This window comes from Lissotriton helveticus, chromosome 7 (assembly GCF_964261635.1).
Source record: "Lissotriton helveticus chromosome 7, aLisHel1.1, whole genome shotgun sequence".
Classification (NCBI taxonomy): Eukaryota; Metazoa; Chordata; class Amphibia; order Caudata; family Salamandridae; genus Lissotriton; species Lissotriton helveticus.
In genome coordinates, this window is record NC_136068.1 from 1799506322 (window position 1) to 1799529976 (window position 23655).

General features: G+C 43.9%; 1 protein-coding gene across 1 annotated transcript in view; it reads left to right on the forward strand.

The window, feature by feature from the left end:
* The window catches only part of LOC144770779 (phospholipase A2 inhibitor gamma subunit B-like), an 892650-nt gene that overhangs the window by 221411 nt on the left and 647584 nt on the right, over positions 1 to 23655 (forward strand). Inside the window, exon 4 of the mRNA XM_078655535.1 lies at positions 12785 to 12946. Within this exon, the coding sequence (XP_078511661.1) occupies positions 12785 to 12946 (162 nt within the window). The remainder of the gene's footprint in view (positions 1 to 12784; positions 12947 to 23655) is intronic.

A 23655-nucleotide genomic window follows, 5' to 3' on the forward strand; every position in this document is an offset into this window, starting at 1 on the left:
GAGGAACATTTAAAAAATGTGAAAAGCTTCCGCACCTGAAACATTTAGGTTTCAGTAGATCCTTAGAATTCTTATCATTACCGTCTTTCTAAGAGGTAGTGAACTGGAACGATCAGATTTATGTAAATAACCTTTAACATAACCACGTCCACGTGGTTCCCTATCAGCTGTTTTAGGTTTTTCTACTGGTGAAACTTTGGCAACATTCTCTAACACTTCTAGACTCTCACTTTCATGTAACATGTGTATTTCATCTGACTTATCTTTTTTGTCATATTCAAAGGAGGGAGGGTGATCAATTTGATCAATAAGGCACTCTTTACCACTTAGAAGAGTGGAAGGTCCAGTATCAGCTAGTGCCCTAGACAAGCATAGGTAAACAAAAGTGGGTTGCTGAACCGTTCCTTAGTGAAGGAATTGTGTGTATCTGGCGTGACCGAGGGTGTAAATATGACACCTTTGGGCATCCATTTTGTTGGATGTATTTGCCTCACACACCCATAAGGGTGTCATGCTTCATCATTGGCGTTGCTCCTCGTCGGGGAGGCGGTGCAATCCCCGACGGGCTCACCTCTAGGAGGGGCTCTTTAGCGGAGATCTTTTAAATCCAACTGCCTTATGGTGAAGTGCGGGTGTGTGGGTAAGAAAGCAAGTAGCCTAGGGGGTGATTAAAATGTAGAGGGGGGTACCGGAAACTACTTTATTCTGGGGGTCTCCCGCTACAGTTAAAAGCGTGAATCTAACTCGCTAGGTGCCAACCGATTAGGTATGTTGGCCCTAGATGAGATTAGGAGAGGAATTGGTCAACATGTTTCTCGCATAAGGCTATTACCCGCGATTCATCAGGACCTATCAAGTATCGAAGGTATAGAAAATACATTCATTCAACAACATGCCCGGCGATGGGTAGGTGAAGCTGCGAGGACACGGGAAGCATGAGCCATACCTGAAGGTTCTACCCCGCTGTTCCAAACCCGCCGAACGCCCATGTGGCATATCTTTCCTGACCTGTAGGCATAGGAAAATACCACAGAGGTAACCAACACCCACAATATTGGTATTATACACATGACACTAGCATGTTGTTGAATGAATGTATTTTCTATACCTTCGATACTTGATAGGTCCTGATGAATCGCGGGTAATAGCCTTATGCGAGAAACATGTTGACCAATTCCTCTCCTAATCTCATCTAGGGCCAACATACCTAATCGGTTGGCACCTAGCGAGTTAGATTCACGCTTTTAACTGTAGCGGGAGACCCCCAGAATAAAGTAGTTTCCGGTACCCCCCTCTACATTTTAATCACCCCCTAGGCTACTTGCTTTCTTACCCACACACCCGCACTTCACCATAAGGCAGTTGGATTTAAAAGATCTCCGCTAAAGAGCCCCTCCTAGAGGTGAGCCCGTCGGGGATTGCACCGCCTCCCCGACGAGGAGCAACGCCAATGATGAAGCATGACACCCTTATGGGTGTGTGAGGCAAATACATCCAACAAAATGGATGCCCAAAGGTGTCATATTTACACCCTCGGTCACGCCAGATACACACAATTCCTTCACTAAGGAACGGTTCAGCAACCCACTTTTGTTTACTTATCCTTTTTGTCATCATGACTTTTGTTCATTTCCTTTACCCAGGAAGAGGTGTTCTCCATCCCTTCAACAATCGCGATGGCCTCAACTAATGTGGGGTTCTTTGACAAAAGCTTTTCATGCACACGGGTGTTGTTAGTACACCTAACCAATTGGTCCCTGACTAAAGAGTCTGATAAATCATTAAATTCGCATGTCCGTGCTAAAGTTTTAAGTGAAGCTACATAGCTTTTAACTCTCTCATCAGGATCTTGCACTCTAGTGAAAAACGTGTGTCTTTCTAAAACCACATTGATTCTGGGCCCAAAGTATTTTTCAAGCATAATTAAAGACATTTCATAGACATCACTAGGTTCACCTGTTTCATTTTCAATGGGAATAATATCCATACTGTTGTAAATGTTTCGTCCCTCCACACCTAAATTATGTAAAAGTATAGCCTGTTTTCTAATCACAGAAAATTTCTCACCTCCAATAGCGACAATATATGAGTCAAATAAATTCTTCCATCTTTTCCATGGAAGAATAGGTTCTCCTATTTCAGAGAGAAAGGCTGGGGGTGAGACATACTGGTTGTTGTAGCCATTGTTCAACCAGAAGTGAATGGATTTGAGATAACTATTAGTAAAGTAATGATCTAAGTATGTTAAATAATCATGAGAAATATCCAATAAAGAGATAAAAAGAGATAAAAATTGTAAGCATCACTGCGCAAAGTAATTACAAGTAATTACATCCTATAGCCCAATACAGCAAGTTACAGCATAAACAATAAAACAAGAAACAAAAATTATCAATGTAGTCACCGATGTCTTGTGTTAGGTCTGGAGAAGTGTGGCTCAATGGTTAGAGCGGCAGACCCTGATGCAGAGGTCTAACCCGGGAACAGGGTTCAATTTTCCGCCTTAGCGGGTCTTGGGCTAAAAAATTCCCCGGACCTGATAATTCTCGCCTCGGTGCCTATTCCAATAATGGAGACCCACTCTGCAACTCTGGGCAATAGCTTGCTTAATCTCCACAATGGCCCCCACAACGCTAAGGATGCCTGGCCTCCACCTTGGGGGTGCCCAGGAGTGGACACCACACAGGGAGGGCCAGGATGGGTTCCACAGCGGTATTCGTACAAGCGCCTTTAGACCCTTTAGACTGAGTAGTGCGATATACAAGTATCAATTTTTTAATGTCGCTTTTGTTAAATGTGAATTCAACTTCCTTAGACTGAGAGAACAAAATAAAATAAAAGGCTACAATAAATAATGTAGTCACCGAGGCTCTTACCGACGTTCACCAATGCTCTACTGAATTTTTAGTCCCAGGGAAACCGTCAGTCCAAAGTTTCAGTCTACCAGTGTATGTTTGTGTCTGAGGAAGCAAATTATTGAAAATAATTTTTTTTTTTAAATGGCCGCTGAACAGATCACGTTACGTGACCTAGCGTGTCACGCAATACGTCGGGAGCAGTAAAGAATCGGAGGCAGACGCTCTACCCTTTGTTTTAGAGCAGTCAAGACCAAAGCTTATATTGAAGGAACGCCGCTGCAGAAGGAATGTCGCCAGCAATTATATGCCGCTCTCTCGTCGGTGAAGAAAAATGCCGCCTCTGCTCGAAAAATGCAGCCGATGGTGGTTGGGAATACAAGAGTTGTAGTGGCAGTTTGAAGGCAAACAAAAAGGTAGTGATGATTTTACGTAGATCTACAGCAAAAATTCGCACAAGTAGCATAATGAGTTGCACATACAGTACTTCATTCAGCGAACTTGAGAATTTAGTAGTAAAATGTAGTCCAAAATCACAAATTGATAGAGATGCGTACCTTGTGAGAAGCTTGCATGAAATCTTGCTTGAAGAATATTAAACAGTCACTTTCAATGTTTTTGAAAAGAATATATCCAATAGTGCTATGAATAAATCCACCTGAATGTTATAAATCACATCAGGATTTATAAAAATAATCCAGGTAGGGGAATTGGTTCTGATTATGCTTGTCCCCAATCAAGCAGAGTCCCTCGTCGCCAGTGTAATAAAGTTTCTTCAAATATTTATGGAATACATATTGTTTATTGAAGAGTAGAAGCCCATCAGCACCAAAAGTCAAGTCAGTTCCAAGCTCAAGCTAAGTCCCACTTGATCCAGTGCATTCCAATGACATAGTCAAGGTTCTAGATATTAACATTCTAGGCATGAGTAGGTAACCTGCCAATTACACATCCTTCTGAAATAGCATACGAGGAAACCATGTGGCTTGCTACAGACTTCAGCCCACGGCCATGCCACCAAATCCCACGATGTTACATTTTTTATTGTCTTGTCATTAAGTGACATTTCTTCTTGCTTGATCCAGAGAGATCATGTTTGCCAATTTTACCCATACATAAGTGGAGTCTGGCTCGCCACTTTACAGATATTGCACCTGCGGTTCCCATGGATATTTCACCTATGGTTCCCATCATTAGTTTGACATTTTCACATTTCCACAAACGAATCCCGTGTGCAGGATGTTTTAATTCAGTCACACACTTAATCTATTTCAACCCCATTGCTGGTATGAGTGGCTCGACGCCTGTCTCTTGGGAAAGGGGCAAGCAGATGCTTTAAAAAACATTCTCCCTCCTATTCAACTCCTGATTAGCATCTGTGCCTTAAAGCTCAGCACCTATCTACTGTGTTCTTAGCAAATGACAGAGAACTGGGCATCGATGGAGATACCCTAGCTACATTGCGACCTAGTAGCCACTCAGGATTCAGCATACCCCTTTACTCTGCAGGTGTTCGTAAGAGGCATAACGTGATTAGGTTATGGGAAAGCAGTTTGTGCAGCCTGCATTACATGAGAAGTATAGAAGAACTTTATAGATGTAAAATATTGCCTGAACTTTTTTGTGGAGTTATCCATTATTCTGGCAACAGTGCATGTTAATGGAGAGAGATCAATGCGGTTTTCTTTCTAAAAAAGAATAGCGATTTTACAATTTGCAGTTTGTACAGCCTACTTTCATTAACAAACTATTGATTTGAAAATGTACAACAAACTGTTGGTGAATAGAAAAGCCTGGGCCATTAAACATGTGGTTTCTAGGATAATGGACATAATTGCTGTAATCTATTGCCGACTTTGTGATTACACCTACATTGAATTATCACCTCAATAACTGTATGCATGCACGGTCACTAATTTTGGAAGTGCTCACACACAAGTTATATTCAGTCACATTTATTTCCCTTGGGAGCACATTCGGTCTGAACAAATGGATGCGAATTACGAGTAATGTGAGTTCTTATATTGTTTTTTACCTAGCCGTGAACAAGTCGCATGTACAAACTTACTGAGGCGACGAAACACGTGTTGACTTGGGAACACTTGACTAAAAGCTTGAAGACTGATTAAGAGAAGAAAAAAATCGACTGATTAGTTTACTGTTTTATGTGTGAATAACATCTGAAACGATCAATTTTGAATTTAAGTGTGCTGGGGTATACCAATAATTTTGTCTTTTTGCCTAGGCCACAAAAGCTTAGGGAGGCAGGTGGTTCTCCCTCACCCTTCAGCACAGTCACCACTCAGATTCTGTCCAATCCAATATTTAGTGAAATTACCTATCGGCACCTACACCCTATTACCTATACCACCAACCCCATTTTTAGACTTTCATGCAGGCTGCTTGAATGGAATGCAAGTGGTCAGCGTGAGTCTGAGTTCACAAGTTTTGTATTTTTGAGGCAGAAGGCTCTCACCCCTGCTTTTTTGTTTTATATTCAGTCACTTATGTGCCATTTTATCAAAGTCAGACAAATTCTACCAGTTTTTTTAAATGTCAGTAAGTGGAAGCTCTCCACTTACGAAGATAATTTTGCTATCTTTTCTTCGGATCCATACCCTGTCTTTGAAGCAGTGAAGGGCAAAGCCCATACTTTTGGTGCATTTCAATGTATTTATTGAATATCAGCAATACTCAGATTCTCAGGAGTGAGAAACCAATAATGTCGATAAATAGAATAGTTGACTCCAGCCCTTTACTGAAGGGTTGCAATCTCCCATGGAGGTAAAAATATGACCAGGATAAATTGAGTCAACGTTATAGGAGCCTGTCACTGTTATGCATGAAAGAGATTGATAATTTCCGAGGGGGATAAGCCAGTTTAATATTCTAAAGAAGATGCTTTTTCCATGTTTTTTAATTCAATTTTTACAGATCCTCTGCTGATATCCGCTGTTCCGCTTCAGTATCGTTCAACAGATCAGTTCTGGCATCAGTAAAAATATGTTGATTTTCCGAAGGAAATGAGATTGTTTAGTTTTCTTTTCAGTCAATAAAGTTTTATTCGGAGAATGGCATAAAAACTTCATCACATCAATAAACAATACAGCAAAATACAAACATAGTGTTGCAGGGATTCTGCTGCTACACAAAACTGTCCACAGAGACACAGGACCTCAGTGAATTGTGGTGTACCAAAAAACTCACCTTAGTGCCTTGCAACCCTAACCAACTAGCATCAGTGTCACATTAGCTCTTCGTCCTATAGCAAAGGATCCAATGACTAGACAACCCAGAACATGCAACTTAGGTTATACTCAGGAATGGTGGGAAGCAAGAACACTCTTTTGTTATACTCTCATACCAGTCCACAACAAGAGTAAAAAGAGATACAGACAGGTCAAAATATTTATTTTAGCGACGTGCCTTAAGATGCAGTATTTTTGCTAACATGAGCAGACATATGATTAGAAATAATATGATCAGCATTGTTACAATTCCATAAAGCACAAAAGGATAGATGATATTACAATGATGGTGAAAATAGGTACTATAGCGCCTAGTAAATCACCCTCCCTAGCTAGGAACTATGTTTTATAAAATATAGAAGGTCTCTTAGGCTTGTTTGGGAGACCCCATACCTCCAGGTTCAGCAGGTGTGAATCACATCAGGATCTGCAAAAGCTCTCTGTCTCTCTGGAAAAACAGGCTTCTTCCAAGTGTCTGAAATCATGCTTACAGTGCATTATTAAAGGCGGCAGAATCACGTTGGCTTGCAGCTGCATATATGTTATGGCTAGAATGTGAGCCGATCAGTCCGAACAACAGCTAACTGGTTATGATAACCTTGGAGGTTTTAGCACTCAGTGTGCAGACTAAAGTCACGATGTAAGTCTAGGGATGCTGAAAACAAGCCATTCTCATGTGAAGCATTTCACACAGCCTAACTTACAACAACATTTATATGCAGTGTTGTGTACAAAAGCAGCAAAGAGGAAAAATGGTGTTTAAACTTCTAATAAGCCCTTGCTAACATAGCTGTGTGAATAACAGGGCTCAGCCCACACTACACCCTCCCTTGATCGGAGAACGGACAATTTTTAGAACGCAGAGTTGAAGTTCAAATGAGACAGAACCAAGTTAAAAATTTCGCCAAAGTGGATAATTGGGAGTAAAATGCGAATTAGTAACAATAAAAAATGTAAAACCCAACAGGGATGTATAGTGTCAAAATACATGTAACTCGTAGAGTGAGAAAAAAATCGAAAGGGAAAAGTCATCAGTCCATTACGTGTCTATGAAGCTTAAAAATGTGTAACTTCAATCCAACAGCATATAGGCACAGTACGTTGCAACCGCCTCCAACAGGAAGTCGGTGTTTTCGTCAGTGAACATTTCAGCCATCCAATTTAACAATGGAAAAGAACACATGTTCCTCAACAGCCGGAGCCTCTAGCACCATCAGAGGACAACTCTGGTATTCTTCGAGATAACTGCTTGCCAGAAAGTCATGGGCTGCAGTCCATATGTTCCAATTGCCCAGGACCCCATGAGCTGTTGCGCAGGCCATAATCCCGACTCCAGAACAATCTAGATCATGACCAACTAAGGGACTCATTAGTGGATCATAATTCGGGTTAGGAGACACCGTGTTGCAGAGACACAAATCCAGAGCCCATTCAAATCTGTAATCCAGGCAGTGGAAAATTGGCTTCACGCATGTAAAATACGAAAACCAGAAAGATAAACCATACGCCATACTCAGAGTTCCCAGAGCTAGTGATCCATAGTATTCAAGCATCCGGTTACAAAGTAGGAGCAGCCGGGGCAGACCGTCGTGGGGCACAGAATGTGCTACCATTTTGCAGTAAGCAAATTAACAGCAGTACACCGCAGCTAAGGCAAGAATTAACGGTAAACTGCCAAAGACGCTGGAAAAAATAGAATGAAAATATGCTGGTATCACACCAAATATAGTCTGGAATTAAGTCACAAGGCCAGAACTTACTACTTTAAAAACGCGTGCCAAGCCTCTGGTCGAAGAGGCATTAACGATAGTGTGAATCCACGCCCCAAAATGCAGGGGGAGATCTGTGTTTAATAATAAGGCATGTACCTCAGTATGAGTATTAGCCACGTCAAGGACGAATGTTTCACAATGTACCTGACAGGGTAGCCCCCTCACTCTGATTCTTTTTACTCTTGTCAGGGAACCCTTGCACGACTTATAACGCAGCTATGCAAGGTCCGGGGCTGGGAGTGAGAGAGGGACACGAGGTACGAAGATCATATTTCATTCTATGCAGACAATGTCCTTTTGTTCCTCTCCAGACCTGAAGGCACCGGCCTGCACTGCCTTCATCTCCTTCAACTATTTGCAGAGGCTTCTGGTCTACATATGAACTATACAAAGTTGAACTTGGTTCCTTTCCATCCTACTCGCAACTGTGTTGCCTGGCAAGATACTATACCATTAAGGAAGCTGAACTTTCAATATTTGGGTATCCAAGTGGCACTCTACCCTGATTTGATTTGGAACCTTAGCTTGACGCCGCTTCTCCGTAAGGTGAAGGCAGACTTGAACAGATGGCAACCTATCCCACTTAATGTGATGGGGTGAATCTCTCTCTCTCTAGGATGAAGACTCCTCACGCCACGTCGCTGTAGTTGCTGTCAGCTATGTAATCGACGTCAACAGCCCGTAATTCTACCATTAAAGCCAGCATTTCAGGACTATTCTAAGGTTTCACCACTGCACGCAACTCACCTTCTGGATTTCCAGGAATCCAAGGATGAAGGATTATTTGGCCCTGCATACATTCCTTCCCAGTTGAAGATCAACTGCCAGCGATCTGATGAGGAAGATGAAATGAATGACTTACCGTCAGGGTGACTACTCCTTCATGGATAGCGGTACTTCTTCCACTCAGCGGCAGACCTCCTTTTAGGAGCATTATCCTGATGGGGAGCAAGAAGACGAGCACCAACACCTCCAGGAACCCTCTGTCAATATCCCTGCCTGATTAGTTACAGATTTGCGTTTCAAGATTAATGACTATTAAAGATGCTTTCCTGATGCAAACTCTGCTCCGCGGCCTCTGCCTCCACATTAGGTCCCTATTAGCAGTACTGCTCCTCAAAGTACTCCGAAATGCCTTAAGGAGAAAATAGTACCTGTGGTTCTTTCCATCCTAGTTGATCCACAGGACAGTGGTGACCAGCAAACGGAAGAGGGTGAGCTCCACACAGTTCTGGATGCTCCAGATGAATAGGATTATTATGTTGCCCAATGCCACCATCTCCTACATTGCTGCCTGTGGATATTGGTGGCTTCCATGATCTTCTAGAATGGGGCTCCAAGCGCTTCAACCTCCGTATGCCAGACAAACAGGCAGAGTGTTTTCTCTATGACTTTAAACCAGGCACACAGCGCACCATTCAAGCTATCCCCACTGTTGATATGCCAAGGCCATCCTCGGGAGACACGACTGACAGATGTGGTCGGACATCTCGTCTGTGTTAAAGTATCACCCGGAGGAAAAGTAAAAAGTGGAGAGAGACAATCTATCTGAAGGAGAAAAGGCCTCTTCCTAGCTTATTGATATTGCCATGGCCATCTCTTCCATCACCTTCAGACAGGTATTTGGAGCAGCGGTATTGCTCCACCAGGGATGGCTTAAAGCCACTACTTTCTGCTCAGAAGTGCAGGCCAAGGTGTTGGACTTGCCATTTGATAGGGAATGTCTTTTTGGGAAGCACATCGACCATGTGTTTAAGTCCATCAAGTCAGACACTAACGCAGCCAAATCCCTAGGCAATTTGCAACAGCAGAGATTTCAGCCCTTTCGAGGCAGAGGAAGAGGCCAATACCTGTCTAGGCTGCAATTTCAACAGCGATTCCAACCTTATTCTCATAGATGTATCTGTCCAGGAAGGGGCAGTTGGTGTACCAAAAATACATCTCCCGTAACAGTAAGATGTCATATCTATGGGCCATATGTATCAACATTCCGTTTTGCGATTCCTAAATAGCGATTTTTAAGGAATCGCTATTTAGAAATCGCAAAATGGTATGTATGTAGGAATTGGCTATTGTTTAGCGATTCCTTAAAGTTCCTTAATTGCGATTAGCAAATTGCTAATCGCAATTAAGGAATAATTTCCCATTCATTTCTATGGGGCAGGAGGCCCATAGGAATGAATGTGAAATTATTCTCAATTTGCGATTCGCAATTTGCTAATCGCAAATTGAGAATCATTTCAAGGGTGCAGGGGTGTCTCAAGAACACCCTGCTGCACCCCTGAAAATGACATGTGTGCGCATATGGCACACATACATGCCCTAAGGGCATGTAGGAGCGTCACATGGCACCTTTGGTTTTAAAAAAAAATGCTTTTTTTAAAAGAATTCGCAACTTACCACCAACTAGAAGTTGGTGTTAATTTGCGATTCCTTAGGGCATTTTGGAATTTCTTTTTTCTTTGATACATTGCTTTTAAGGAATCGCAGAAATTTGCAATTCCTTAAATGCAATCGCAAAATAAGGAATGGCAAATTTTGCGATTCCTTATTTTGCACCCAAATTGTTTAATACATACCATTTTGCGAAAATGGGTTCGCAAACGCCGAAATTCTGCGAATTTCGGCATTTGCAAATCCATTTGGCCTTCATACATATGGCCCTATGTGTTGTGCCACAAACCCCATTATTGTGCCACACTTAATGCGATAGTTCAAGCTGTTGACATGATTGTAATAGCCAAATGCAAAGAGAACAGATGATGGATGGAATGCTGAACAATGCAACCATTCACCCCAGTCACAGATCTGGGTTTAATCCATCATTTTTTTTTTGCTCGCAACACAATTCCAGGTTGGATCTAGATATATGCAAACCAGTCTCGACCCGGCTTTCGATGAGAACCGTCTAGCCCGAACTGCCAGGCAAGGTCCTCCCTGGCCTGGAAACAAGCGCCCTGGGACCAGTTTCGGGGTCTCGTCCTTTATGAGCCAGGCTAGCTTGAAACCAGTGGCATAGTGAGCACTGGACCCACGTCTGGTCACACCCTTCCCACTCGGGGCGACAAATGCAAAAAAAGAACAGATGAAGAACGGAATACTGAACAAATCAAATATTCATCCCCAATCGCAGATCATCGTTTTTTTGCTCATCACGCCTGCCAAGTCGAGGGAACAGCAGCAGGTTGTTTCTTCAGGCCCGATTTTCAGCATATTGTATGCGATATTCCAAGGTGTGGGATTCCGTAGTCAGGCAGGCCACTTTCTGCCTTAATGGCGGATTCTGAGTCCTCCAGACCTGAGATGCGTCACTCTACACATACCCTTCCAACGACATTGCACAGATCCTGCTCAGGAGTGCCAGATCCACCTAGACCTCACCTGTCTTGGTTTCCAGCACAGTCTGGGAGGCCTATTTGGCTTGTAAGAACTCTGAAGTGTCAAGAGGCCCAGGACTTAATACAGAAGCGCCATCATCTCGGACAGATTTTGTGGCAGTGAGTGACAGGGCAGCACATTTGTCTATTCTTATTTGTACCCACCACGCTGCATGGTAAAACCCCCTGGTTTCTCCTCGTGTGTCACTGGTGTGCCCTCAAAGTTTGTAGTTGCTGCGGTTCTTAGAGCTGGGTAGTCTGCTAGCGCACAGGCATACAAGCCTCAGTAGTGGTGAGGGTCGGGTACACCTCCACAGCTAGCCTAAATGCTCTCTGGGCGGTAGTCCCCATGCGCCACAGGAGTCCTCTGATGCCCTTGGTACTCCACGCTCCCATGGGCAAGCACGGGTGCGGGGAACGTGCCCCAGTAGCACCACCTTGTGGTCCTCACTGCCCAATGAGGTCACTGCATGACACACGACCACCTCAAGGCCAGGAAGGTCGAAAGGAGCCCAGACGGGGAACCAGCGCAACATCTTCTTCCCGAGGCTGGGACAATATGCACAGGCCACACTCACCACAGCGCGACTGTAGCTTGCTGCTAATGTACGTCGCGGCCAAGGTCCTCTCAGCCGCTCCTCCACAAATCCTCAGGTGCTGTGTTCAGTCCTCTTGCCCCCAGGTGGGGGCACGGTGATCCAATCTCTCGGAGGGGCCAGCAAGAGGAGTCCACCGCAGTCCTGTGACCTACACTCATCAGCAGCCGAGCTTCGAGATGCAGCAATTTTGGCTGCAGCCACCCGATGAACATCTTGTTTGATTGAAGAGGGACTGCAGCTCCTCCGTGGGCAGGTGTTGGACATGCCATTCGATAGAGAACGTCTTTTTGGAAAGCACATCGATCATGTGTTACAGTCCATCAAGTAAGACAATGACGCAGCCAAATCCTTTGGCAATTTACAACAGCAGAGATTTCAGTCCTTTTCGAGGCAGAGGAAGAGGCCAATACCTGTTTATGCCGCAATTTCAACAGCAATTCCAACTTTAAACACCTGGCTTGATCCAAGAGGGACTGCAGATCCTCTGCGGGCCCGAGCCCAGCAGAGATACTCCAGGCACTCTTCCATCTCCCCTTCGTTACAGGGAGCTGGGAAGTGTGCCAGCAGCAAGCATGGTATTGGAGTCTCAACCTGAGAGCCAGGAGCTCATGGAGGACAACTGGTAACCTCGGCCATACAGGCCACACCCCCTGTTAGTGTATGTTTTTAGCTGTATTTAGTTTTTGAATTTTGCTATAAAATATTGATTGTATCAAATTTAGGCCAAATACACATTGATTTGATTGATGAATAGACTCTGTTTCCTCAGAGCAAGGATGCTCCCCACAAGATCATTTGATGTATTAATAAATCTTACAATTTTACAAATGTGTTGTCCAGTGTGTCTCTGAACATGAATCCAAAGAGACACACCAAAATGACTCAATGTTGAACAATATCAGATAACTGTTTAGGATTCTCCTTTCTATACAGGTAAAGGCCTCGCCCGAAAACTGACTACAGAATTTACTAGGTCATGTGGCTCATACAAGAAGCACTGCCTTAAACTTGAAAGTGTGACTGCTCCAAGTTATCGCGTACGAAGTAACTCTACCTGCTGCAATACCCACAACTGTGGCCCAGTCACACCCAGTTGTACGTATACGTCTTTATACTATGTATAATATATGTTAATGTGTATTCGATCCTTCTTGTAGATCCTGCATCAATTATTTTGTAAAACAGATAAGGTATGTGAAACCATCAAATTGAATGTAATTATTCAGAATATGCAGAGCTATTCAAATAGAATATATAAATCAATGGTGGTCACGAGTAGGTAGTCATTGTTAGGACCAAAGTTTCCATAGGAAAAGCATATTTTGTTTTGCCAAAAACTTAGGCACAGCTTGATGAAGCTTCACAAAATTTTCAAAAATGGTACCCTTTTTCATTCAGCTGCTGTTTTGAAAGTATTGGAGTGATCCGTAAGCAGGGGCCGAGGGTCCCCATGTTATCTCTGTGGGAATTTTCATTTTTTTAACACAACTACAGCTCAAATAGCGGAACGGAATTACTCAAAATTTGGCAGAAAGCTAAACATTGGTCCAGAAAGTGTGCTTTTTGAGATTTAGTGTAAATCCATTCTGTAGCTTCAGTGATATTTAAGTTTAAAAATATAGATATCTGGGAGCCCAACAGCCTACTGAGATCCTACTCAAATTTGGTTGGCTGCCAACATTTCAACTAGGAAGTGTTGGCTACCATCTTGAAAACTCAGTTAAATCGAGTCCCACAAAAAAGTGTTAAAACAAAAAAAGAAAAGGAGGCACTATAGAAACACACTGACCCCCCCAGGCCTCTTGGGACCAGTGCAAAAAATGTTTTTACACTTTTAGCGGGACCCACCTGTAAAAAAATGTAAGTGCGTACTACCCCCACTTTGTGTATTGTCGGCCCCTGGAGCCATTTGTAATTGCGGGAGGGTGCATGGGCCAGCTTCCTAGGGCCTATTATGCCCTGGGGCCCACCAGCTCCCAGGACTTCTGTAAATATTAATTTGGGGTAGGCCTGCTGCCCCGGGGGCCACCAGCTCGAAGGGGCTTTAATGAAAATAAGTGCAAGGGGGCTGCACGGAGCCCCCTCAGCCCCGGGGGCCACCACCTCCTGGGGGGTGTATTGTAAATGTGGGGGCTTTGATACAAATAAGTGCAGGAGGCGAGCAGATCCCCCGCAGCCCTAGGGGCCACTACCTCCCCCAGGCTTCATGGTAAATGAATGCAGAAGGGCCTGCACTCCCTCCCCGCCCCCCGGGCTTTAATGTAAAAAATGCAGGTGACCACGTGGTCCAACCCCTCCGACCCAGGACCACCACCTCTCCGGTGCAAATTCAAAGACAGGGGGAGGGCCCTATACAAACATTAGAAATTCTAAAGTTATAGTTATACCTAATTTACAATTTGCACACCTCCTTCACATTACTATAAGTCACCCACCCACGTACACATTGTTACTTATACCTTACATTTTAACTTAACATACCACATTCAAATGACGGTAAGTCGCGTAGCTTTGTACACAGAGTTGTCAGCTTTCTCGTCATGCTACATTAACTGTAACTCATGCCTTCTTAATGCACTGGGTATACCCTTGCACATGACATTACTTATCCCATCTGAAATGAGAACACTTATGATTTCTCAATTGAGATGATTTTTCAGAACACAGTGTTTGTCTGAGTCGTGAGTTATAGTTAATGTAGTATGACGAATGAGGTGAGTACGAAGCTGCGTGACTTACAGTAATTTGAAGGTGGTGTGTTAAGTTAAAAATGTAAGTTAGAAGTAACACTGTGAGCCTGATTCACAAAGGGCCTCCACACTCATGGCGGAGACCTTGCATTATTAGGGATGGCTCCGGACGTGGGGCGGAATCTCTTCAATGAGATTTTGCTCTGTGTGCAGAGCCTCCCCCACGAGTGCGGAGGTCCTTTGTGAATCAGGCCCTGTGTTCATAGGTGGGTGACTTATAGTAATGTGAGGGTGGTGTGTAAATTAACGTTATAACTTTCGAATTTCGTATGTATGTGTAGTTTAAGTATGGTTTGTATGGAAAGAATAAATAAACTTTTCCTAACTATAAATTATCTGTAATCTTTTTTTTCCCCATTCAATCTCAATGTTTTTTATGTATTTAATCAAAATGTGTTTCAAATTGTAGTATGGGGGTTAATTTATGAATGTATGGTTCATTGGAGTGTCAAAAAGTATAATGAAGGTGAGTGTCATAAAGTCGAGTGTCAAAGAGTGGAGTATTGTATAGTGGAACTGAGTGCAGTGTAGTAGAATTTAGTAGTGCAGAGTGGGAAACAGTGTTGTAGAGTTGGTTGTTTAGAGTACAATAGTGCATTGTACAACAGAGCTGCTTAGAGGATGATTGGACAATGGTGTAGAGTGAGGCAAAGTCTCATCTAGTGGAGTTGAGTTGAGTTCAGTGGAGTTACGTAATGTAGTGTGGAGTAAAGAATGATACAGTGTATTAGCACGTCGTAGAGTAGAGTAGAGTGGTGTTCAGTGGGTTATAGTGTAGTTGCGTAGCATATAGTCAAGTTAACTCTTATAAATATCAGTGGTGTCCTGTACAGTAGCGCAGAGGGCTGTATCATACAGTATTGAAAAGAGGTGTTTAGTGGAATAAAGTGTTGTACAAAGGAGGGTATGGGCATAAATTGGATTATAGAGTTAGAGATTTGAGTGTGTTGGATAGAGTAAAGTATGGCCTTGTACCGTGCCGTAAACTGTAACATAATTTTATAGAGTGGAGTTCTAGAAAGGGGAATAGAGTCTCAAAAGGGGGGACCTGGTAGAGTGCAATGGAATACACTCCAGTGGCGTAAAGTGGAGTGCCGTACAGTGGAGTACCATACAGTGAAATAGCATATGGTGGAATACCGTACAATCTAATAGTGTCCAATGGAGTGTAGAAGAGTGGATTGTCAGAAATTTGAATAGCATACATTGGAATATCGTAGAGCAGAGTTTCAAACACTGAAATAGTGTACAGTGTTGTCGTGTAGTTCCTAGGAGTTCCCCAGGACCTGCGCTTTTTGGATGATGTAACTCAGGGCTTGGTGTCCCAACAACTTTCGGACACCCCCACAGGATATGTCACTCGTTAGACCAGCTAGCTCTACAGTGCCACTACCACCACTCTTTATTCTACAGTGGTATAGGTAGTCTCTGGCAACCACTGAGTCTCTGGCAAGCACTGAACATGGCAACCCTGATTCCTGATTAGTGGAGTACAGTACGTTTCGCTCAGACACTCGTGCTGGCTTTCCCTCCGAAAATACACAAGATGTCGATTAGGATGTTTCAATAAATACTTATTGGTGCAGCAACAGTCTTGTGTAAAACATATGTGCTGCGATAAATCAGGAGACAGAAGCACATGAAAGAGATTGCTAGTACCAATATGGTGAATAGTAGATATATTTCTACCATAGTGCTAATAAGATGAACAGAAACAGTTCAGATAAAAACAGTAGCACTTGCATATTCCTAAAATGCGCGCCCTAAGTAATTTGCTAAAATGTACCTAGCCTAACCTGGATATGGAGGTGTAAATGGTTATAGCTATGTGCATCTGTAGCCAAGAAGCCCCCAGGGATGAATCAGCCCCTCACATCATGGTTTAGAACGAAGGGCCCTGTCACTGCGTCAAGGATGACAACCCGAAAGGGATGTCAGAACGCTGTGTGTTGAAGATTCGGCATGCATGACCCCCGTGTCAGTCTGGAAGGAATTCTCCTCTAATTTGTAGGGGGGAGTGAGGGTCTTTTATACTAAAGTGGTCACTCCAGGGTTTTGTACTTGAATCAATATGTTTTTAAACAATCATGGATGTTTTGCAAACAATCATAAATGTTTTGAAAACAATCACAATGCTTTTCTAAACAAGTGCACAGCTGGCTGTTGGTCAAGGATGAAAAAAGTGGTGACCATTATATACAGAATAAATCTGCAATGCCTGGGGACATGTTTATGTATGTCAGATACAGGGATTCTAAGAGCCTGGTGTTGAGGAGACAGGAGCAAGCTATTAGGTAAAAGGTCACATGTTTAGAATCGGTATAGTCGTGTGAATGAAATAATGTATGTAAAATGGGGTATACATGATGAGACTATCCTAAAAGACATGCCACCCACTCCTCATCAAAAGGTCAACAAGGTCAGCTAGGTAATGATAGGGATAACTCTTATCAAAGGCATAAAATAATTTACAATAAAACATACTAAAAGGTACTTAATAGCGTGAAAAAATGTTCATAATAAAAAGTCATTTTTCCCTAAAAAAGCGTTCAAAAGGTCCTCTAAACTTGTATATATTGTGATTATTGCACTGAGCACCTTGAAAGCCATGAAGCTCAGTTAGAGCCGAAAAGAGAATAAAAGAAAGTCACACTTGCTCTCAATTTGGTAAATGATTAAAAAATAGCCAAACGGATCCCAGCACAGGAGAGGCCAGATTATTTTAAGAATTCTGCGCTGAAGACTCAACATCGCAGAACATCGTATCCGCAGATGGCAGTCCCTCCAGAACTTCCAGTATCATATCCAATGAGCAAAAGTGGTCATCTCTGGTTCCCATGGCAGCTGCCAGCGAAGAGTTAGATGCCTGCACGCCTGATGATGCTGCCTGTATTTCTGGAGTTGAGCCGATATTCCTTCCAACAGGAGTGGAAGCATCCCTTGAAGGCTCTAGAAATGCTTACACAAGGAGATGATGGACGGAGCGCTGAACTTTTCAGACACTCACCCTCAGTCACAGACCAGGGTTAAATCCATCATCATTCTTTAGTTCACTTTGCCACCTCTGTTCAGACCCAGCTATATACAAATCAGTCTTGACCCTGTGCCTCATGGGAACGGGAAACATCACTTACAACGAAACTTTTACAACGCACTACCATTACAACGCAGTCATTACAACGCACACTATTACAACGCATTGCGCTGGGGGGCGCTCTAGGATAGGGTATAGGTTAATTTACTATCCAATAACCTTCCCTAGTTGTTGAATCTAAGGTCGGGGACAATCGATATTTGCCCGGCGGTATTGCCTCTGTAACCCACGAATTATTAATCAATGAAGAGGCAGGCGCCGGAGACTGGAAAGCAGGAAACAAGGTTTATTCTCTCCGGAGGAGAACACAACAAATCAGACAGCAGGTATCGTCATGAGGTGCTCTACCCGCATCTCTGAGGCCTGGCCTCTTATACACAAGTTTATTACTTTATTACATATCACATATTCATGGCAATGCTTTGATGTACGGAAAGACATTCTCGGAACCCCCGCTCCAAGCCCGTTCCCACACACATATACAGCTGAAGTCCCACCCCGGTCACAACAGGTGATGATTATCGCGCAGCTGGACATTCCGCCGATTCATGGAACGTGGGGGTTTGATCGGATCTCATAGGGTGGGGGCTTTGATCGATTCGGGGGTCCTTTGAGGAGGGGAGCTTTCTACTGTACGGGGAGGGGCAATAAACAGTATCGGCAGAGCTAGGTGTCGGCCTGGGAACGAGGAAGACAAACGGGCACACAGGAAAAAGGGGGTTTGCATCAAAGGGCCTGGGATCATGAAAAGGAATGAAGGGAGGTGTCGCGCTGGGAACAGGGTGGGGTTCTGAGGCAGAGCTGCGCTGAAGAGGGGTTTATGACCCGAAGCATGTGCGAGCGAGGGGGTTGGTCAGCGTGCAGGCTTGGTGAGGGCGAAGGGCTATGCTGGGGGGGGGGCAGCGGAATGCAAAAGGGATGGTCCTGATCGAGGCACCTAAAATGGCGGGCGCGCACGACAAAAGTGTGGCATCAGGGGAAAAGGCAAGATGGCGCAGATAATGTTTACCAAGCCGTACTAATTTTCCACATAGTGTCCACGGGGACTGGAGTTGGAATAGTAAATTAAACTATTCACTATCCAACACCCAAAAGCGCTATGCGTTGTAATGGTATGCGATGTAAAAACCGCGTTGTAACAGCATGCGTGGTAAAAGCATGCGTTGTAACGTCATACATCCCATGGGAACAGTCCAGCTCGAACTGCCAAGCTAGGTCTTCCCTGAACCAGAAACAGGCATCCTGGGACTGGTTTCTAGGTAACACCCTTCATCAGCCAGGCTGGCTTGAATCCAGTGGCAAAGTGAGCAAGAGGCCCTCGTCTGGGCCTACCCTGCTAACTTAGGATGAACAAAGAAAACTCAAGGAGATGATGGAGGGAGTGGTGAAACTTTTCAGACACTCACCCCCAGTCACAGATCTGGGTTGAATCCATCATCATTCTTTAGCTCATTGCGCCACCTCAGTTCAGACCCAGCTATATGCAAATCAGTCTTGACTCTGTGTCTAATGGGAACAGTCCAGCTCGAACTGCCAAGCCAGGTCTTCCATGAAACGGAAGCAAGCATCCTGGGACCAGTTTCTGGGTAACACCCTTCATCAGCCATCTCTGGTTCCCACAGCAGCCGCCAGGGAAGAGTTAGATGCCTGCATGCCTGTATTTCTGGAGTTGAGCGATTATCCCTTCCAACTGCAGGGGAAGCATCCATTGAAGGCTCTAGAAATGCTGTCATCAACATGGGAATACGCAGTGGACAACTGCACTTGTAGGCTTGCAAAGATGCCAGTAACGCCTCTATGTCCGACAACACAACCGATGGAAGTGTCAGACACAGGTCCAACACACAGCCAAATCTGCGGAAGAGGCAATGGAACACAGGCAGGACATAGTCTAGTCAGACCGGTCTGAAAGACAGGAACCAATGTTCACTCAGCTCTCGCAACCGAGGGGTAGTCAGGTAGAACACCATGCGCTCACAACAACTTTGTTCAATTAGTGTTCTCTCCATTTTGTGAGGGATTGCGATGTCCATTGCGAAGCAAGAGTATTAAAATCAGGATGCCCGCTACCGAAAGCAGGACCAAAGGGAGCCATCCTAAAATGCTTCCAAGTACTGAGTGTTTGAAGGCTGGATTTACTCCGAAGATGGTCTGAAAGGTGGTTCAGAGACCTGATCCAAATTGCTTAAATAAGTGTATGATCTCCACCCCGTATCAGACATGTTAAAGATACGATGAACCATTTCTCCTAAATGGATCGGGAAGTTTGTATGGACCAGTGCCTGTATCTCTGCTGAAGACCTAGACAACCGGGAGATCAAATGTCTGTCGGGATGAATTTCAGGCCACATTTGATTGAAACAACATGGCTTTCAGTCTACTCAGCTAATCAAACCGTACACTGGAAACATTCAATGAAGGCCACAGTGGTGCCTCCCTAACTGTGCGAGCCAGGGGAAACAATATTTGCTTACAGCAAACAACTCTGAAGTTTACAGTGACTAGATATGCGATGCCTGGCCTCATTTCACAAAAGCCTTGATCATTCAGCACAAAATACCTTCCATTCAAAAGTAATTTAAAAAAAGGGTGAATCGCAGCAGCTGAGGAGCCTTTCAGGTAGCATGATAAGTTTGCTTTCGACACATTACATGTTCCATAAAGCAACACTTCTTTGCATACTAAAGGCCCACTTATAGGCCTTCCGCAGTCAGTACCACTTAAAAAAACTTCAGTGTCCTTATTCCTGCACCTATATCTATACGGTAACTCCCAGGTTTCTTGTATGAACCCTTTACCCAATGACCTTTGATTACCGTTATGCCTGAATGCATGACGTCCTGCATATGCCTTGTTTCTCTTAAAGGTTTCTTTCTTGTAATCTTGCAGTCTTACAGTGGGGGCTGTCACGAAGTAGGACAGCCTTGCTCAGAACAGAACGTGTGGGATGTGCATTTGAAAGAATGAGAGAGAGAGGCGTGGAATGTACTTTTTGGTCTCAAATTGCAGTGTTTTGAGCAATGGTGCGCAAATGTGCACTGTGTTGTACATTGGGAAGAATTCTAATGTTTTTATTTTTGGCTTTGACATGGCCTCATGCCATCCTGAATTCTGACTCTGCCTTGCTTCAGCTTCTCTACGCGCACAGACAGGCTCGCAAGTTGTTTGGGTTAATCTCTTTCGAGGTTTGTTTTTGTGAGAGATTGTTTAAACTCTTCCATGCTCATGACGAGCTGAGCTCATCATGAGCCTCGACGCTCCGGTGCTCATGATGAGCTCAGCTCGTCATGAGCCGTGGAACGCTTGCATGCGGGGATAATTCCCCTGCTGTGCTGAGCGTTCCACGGCAGGTAATGCACCTGTGACGAGCTGAGCTCGTCATGAGCACAGGAGCGCCGTGCCTCATGACGAGCTCAGCTCGTCATGAGCATGCGGGCCCCATGCGCGCCCCCAGGACAGCAGGAAATTAACCCCCGCAGCGAAGGGGTTAATGTACCCTGGAAGGCTTTCCTAAGATTCATTAAGATAAAGGCTGAAAATGCGAGAATGTAGAGGGAATGTGGGATCTCCTTCCGGCCGTGGAATGCTTGCCTGGAAGCTGGCCAGTTCCAGTAAGTTTGCTTGGCGCAGAGGGGAAGACTCTCAAACCTTCTAGTGTGTGTTTTGAGACTGTAAAGCTAAGGGTTGCTGACATCCAAGGTTGGGAGCTCACTTACAGAGTAGACATATTGCTGTAAGACGAATGGAACCTGTGTCCCGGTCGAGAGTCCAAGCCCAGCTGTGAACTGGCCCCCGAGCTTGAGTTGGCAAGGATGTCGAGTGAACGATCGAGTGAGGTGATTTGTTTCTGAATAGTGCCATTATGATGTGTGGTTCCAGTGGCTGTGGTCATTTGAGGTGTTTTCTTTGTGATGTGTAATGAGTCAGAGTGCACATCCAAAGTAATCATTTGTTATACTCAGTGCATGTATATATCTCTTATCTCTTGCATGACGTACAGTATATTTGCTTGAGTTTTATCTCATATTATTTGCTGCTTGTTTATTCATATTATTATTTATGCATTTAACTATTGCATTTACCAAGTATGTTTTTAGTGCTTGTATATAGGTTTGACACATTGCCCTCCCTGCAATTTCAATTATGCTGATGCAAGGATGGATGCCTTCCGTTTTGTTAGGAAACTTAAACTCAAGAAATATTTCAAATTACAACCCACCAAGAAGAAAAAACCTGGGGAAAATACAATTAGCCCACTTCACCTTGAGGCTGGAGATCGGTCCGGCTTTGAGGATATATGGGCTTTGCAGGAGGAGACACATCCATCAATTCCAGTCCCTTTGGTCAGATCTAGAATTGACCAGGCAATGTGTGTTACCCCGTTCAAACCAAAATCTGTATTCCTCCCAACCATGACACATGACAATATTGATGTCTATCAAGATCTGGTCACAAAAGATTTGAAAAAACTGTACATCCTAACCAACAAAAAACATAAGGTGGTCAATAACTTGAATCAAAGCTACAATGTTCTGATAAAAAAGCTGGAATCCAATAATAACATTGTAATCCGCCAAGCGGACAAAGGCGGCAATGTAGTTTTGTGGCCCAGGGAGCTGTATGTACAGTAGGCAGAATCACAACTCCATGACCAGTCTTGCTATAGAAAAAGTAATTTGGGAGCGATAAGAGTAGCGTGTCAGGATCAAAATGCCAAATTGGTTGCATGGAAAAGTGGAAACTTAATCTCCAAGGAAGAGTTTGGGTTTCTTAAAAAAGATTTTCCCGTTATACCCTCATTTTATCTGCTTCCAAAGGTACACAAACGGTTGGACAATCCCCCTGGAAGACCTATAATTTCAGCTATCAATAGCTCTACAGAAAATATATCCACATACATTGATTACTTCCTACAAGACAGTGTAAAGAACTTAAGCTCATATGTACAGGACTCATCTGACTTTGTAAGAAAATTAAGCAATTACTCGTGGAATTCAGATTGTGTACTCATGCCGTTGGACGTTGCATCATTGTATACATCCATACGCCACAATGATGGTATTAGAGCTGTTAACTACTATCTGAACAGACGTGAAATCAATTTTTCTGCACATAACTCTATGTTGATCGCTATGATCAAAATTTGTTTAGAACAAAATTATTTTTTGTTTAGCAATCAGGCGTACCAACAAATCAGAGGGGTAGCCATGGGGGCCTGTTTTTCTCCCAGCCTAGCGTGTTTACACATGGGCTGGTCGGAGGAACAGGTCCTCATGATACAACATCAGGCTACCATGGAAAATCATGTCCCTTTGTATTTGAGGTATATAGATGACCTCTTTTTTATATGGCAGGGCACAATGCAGGAAGCCAGTGAATTTGTAGAACGGCTTAATACTAACAATTTAAACCTAGAGTTTACATCCACAATGAGCACATCATGTATATGCTTCTTGGATATAGAGGTATACATAAAGTCAGGAGCATTAGCAACTAGGCTATACAGGAAGCCAACTGCGGGTAACACCGTCCTGCACGCGGCGAGCCAGCACCCCCAACATTTGATACGGAGCATCCCCTTTGGGGAGATGCTTCGCATCAAATGAATTTGCAGTGATGAGATCGAGTGTTCCGAGGTCCAGGAGGCAAGCAAACAACGTTTTCTGGCACGGGGATATTCGGAGGGTGTATTGCTGAAGGCGATTGATCGCTCTAATACCATCTCTAGAGCCCAAGCCTTAGCTCCGAAAGTAGTGTCTTCTACGTCTCAGTTAGACACAGTTTCTGATTCCACTAGAATTATTGTTACATTCAACCAGCAACACAAGGAGATCCGGAAAATTTTAAGCCGTAACTGGAACTTGGTGACAGGGGATCCTGTCATAGGTGGTCTGGTGGGCGGAAGACCGGAATTCTCCTTTAGAAAGTCTACATCTATGTCCGACAGGCTTGTAAAGAAT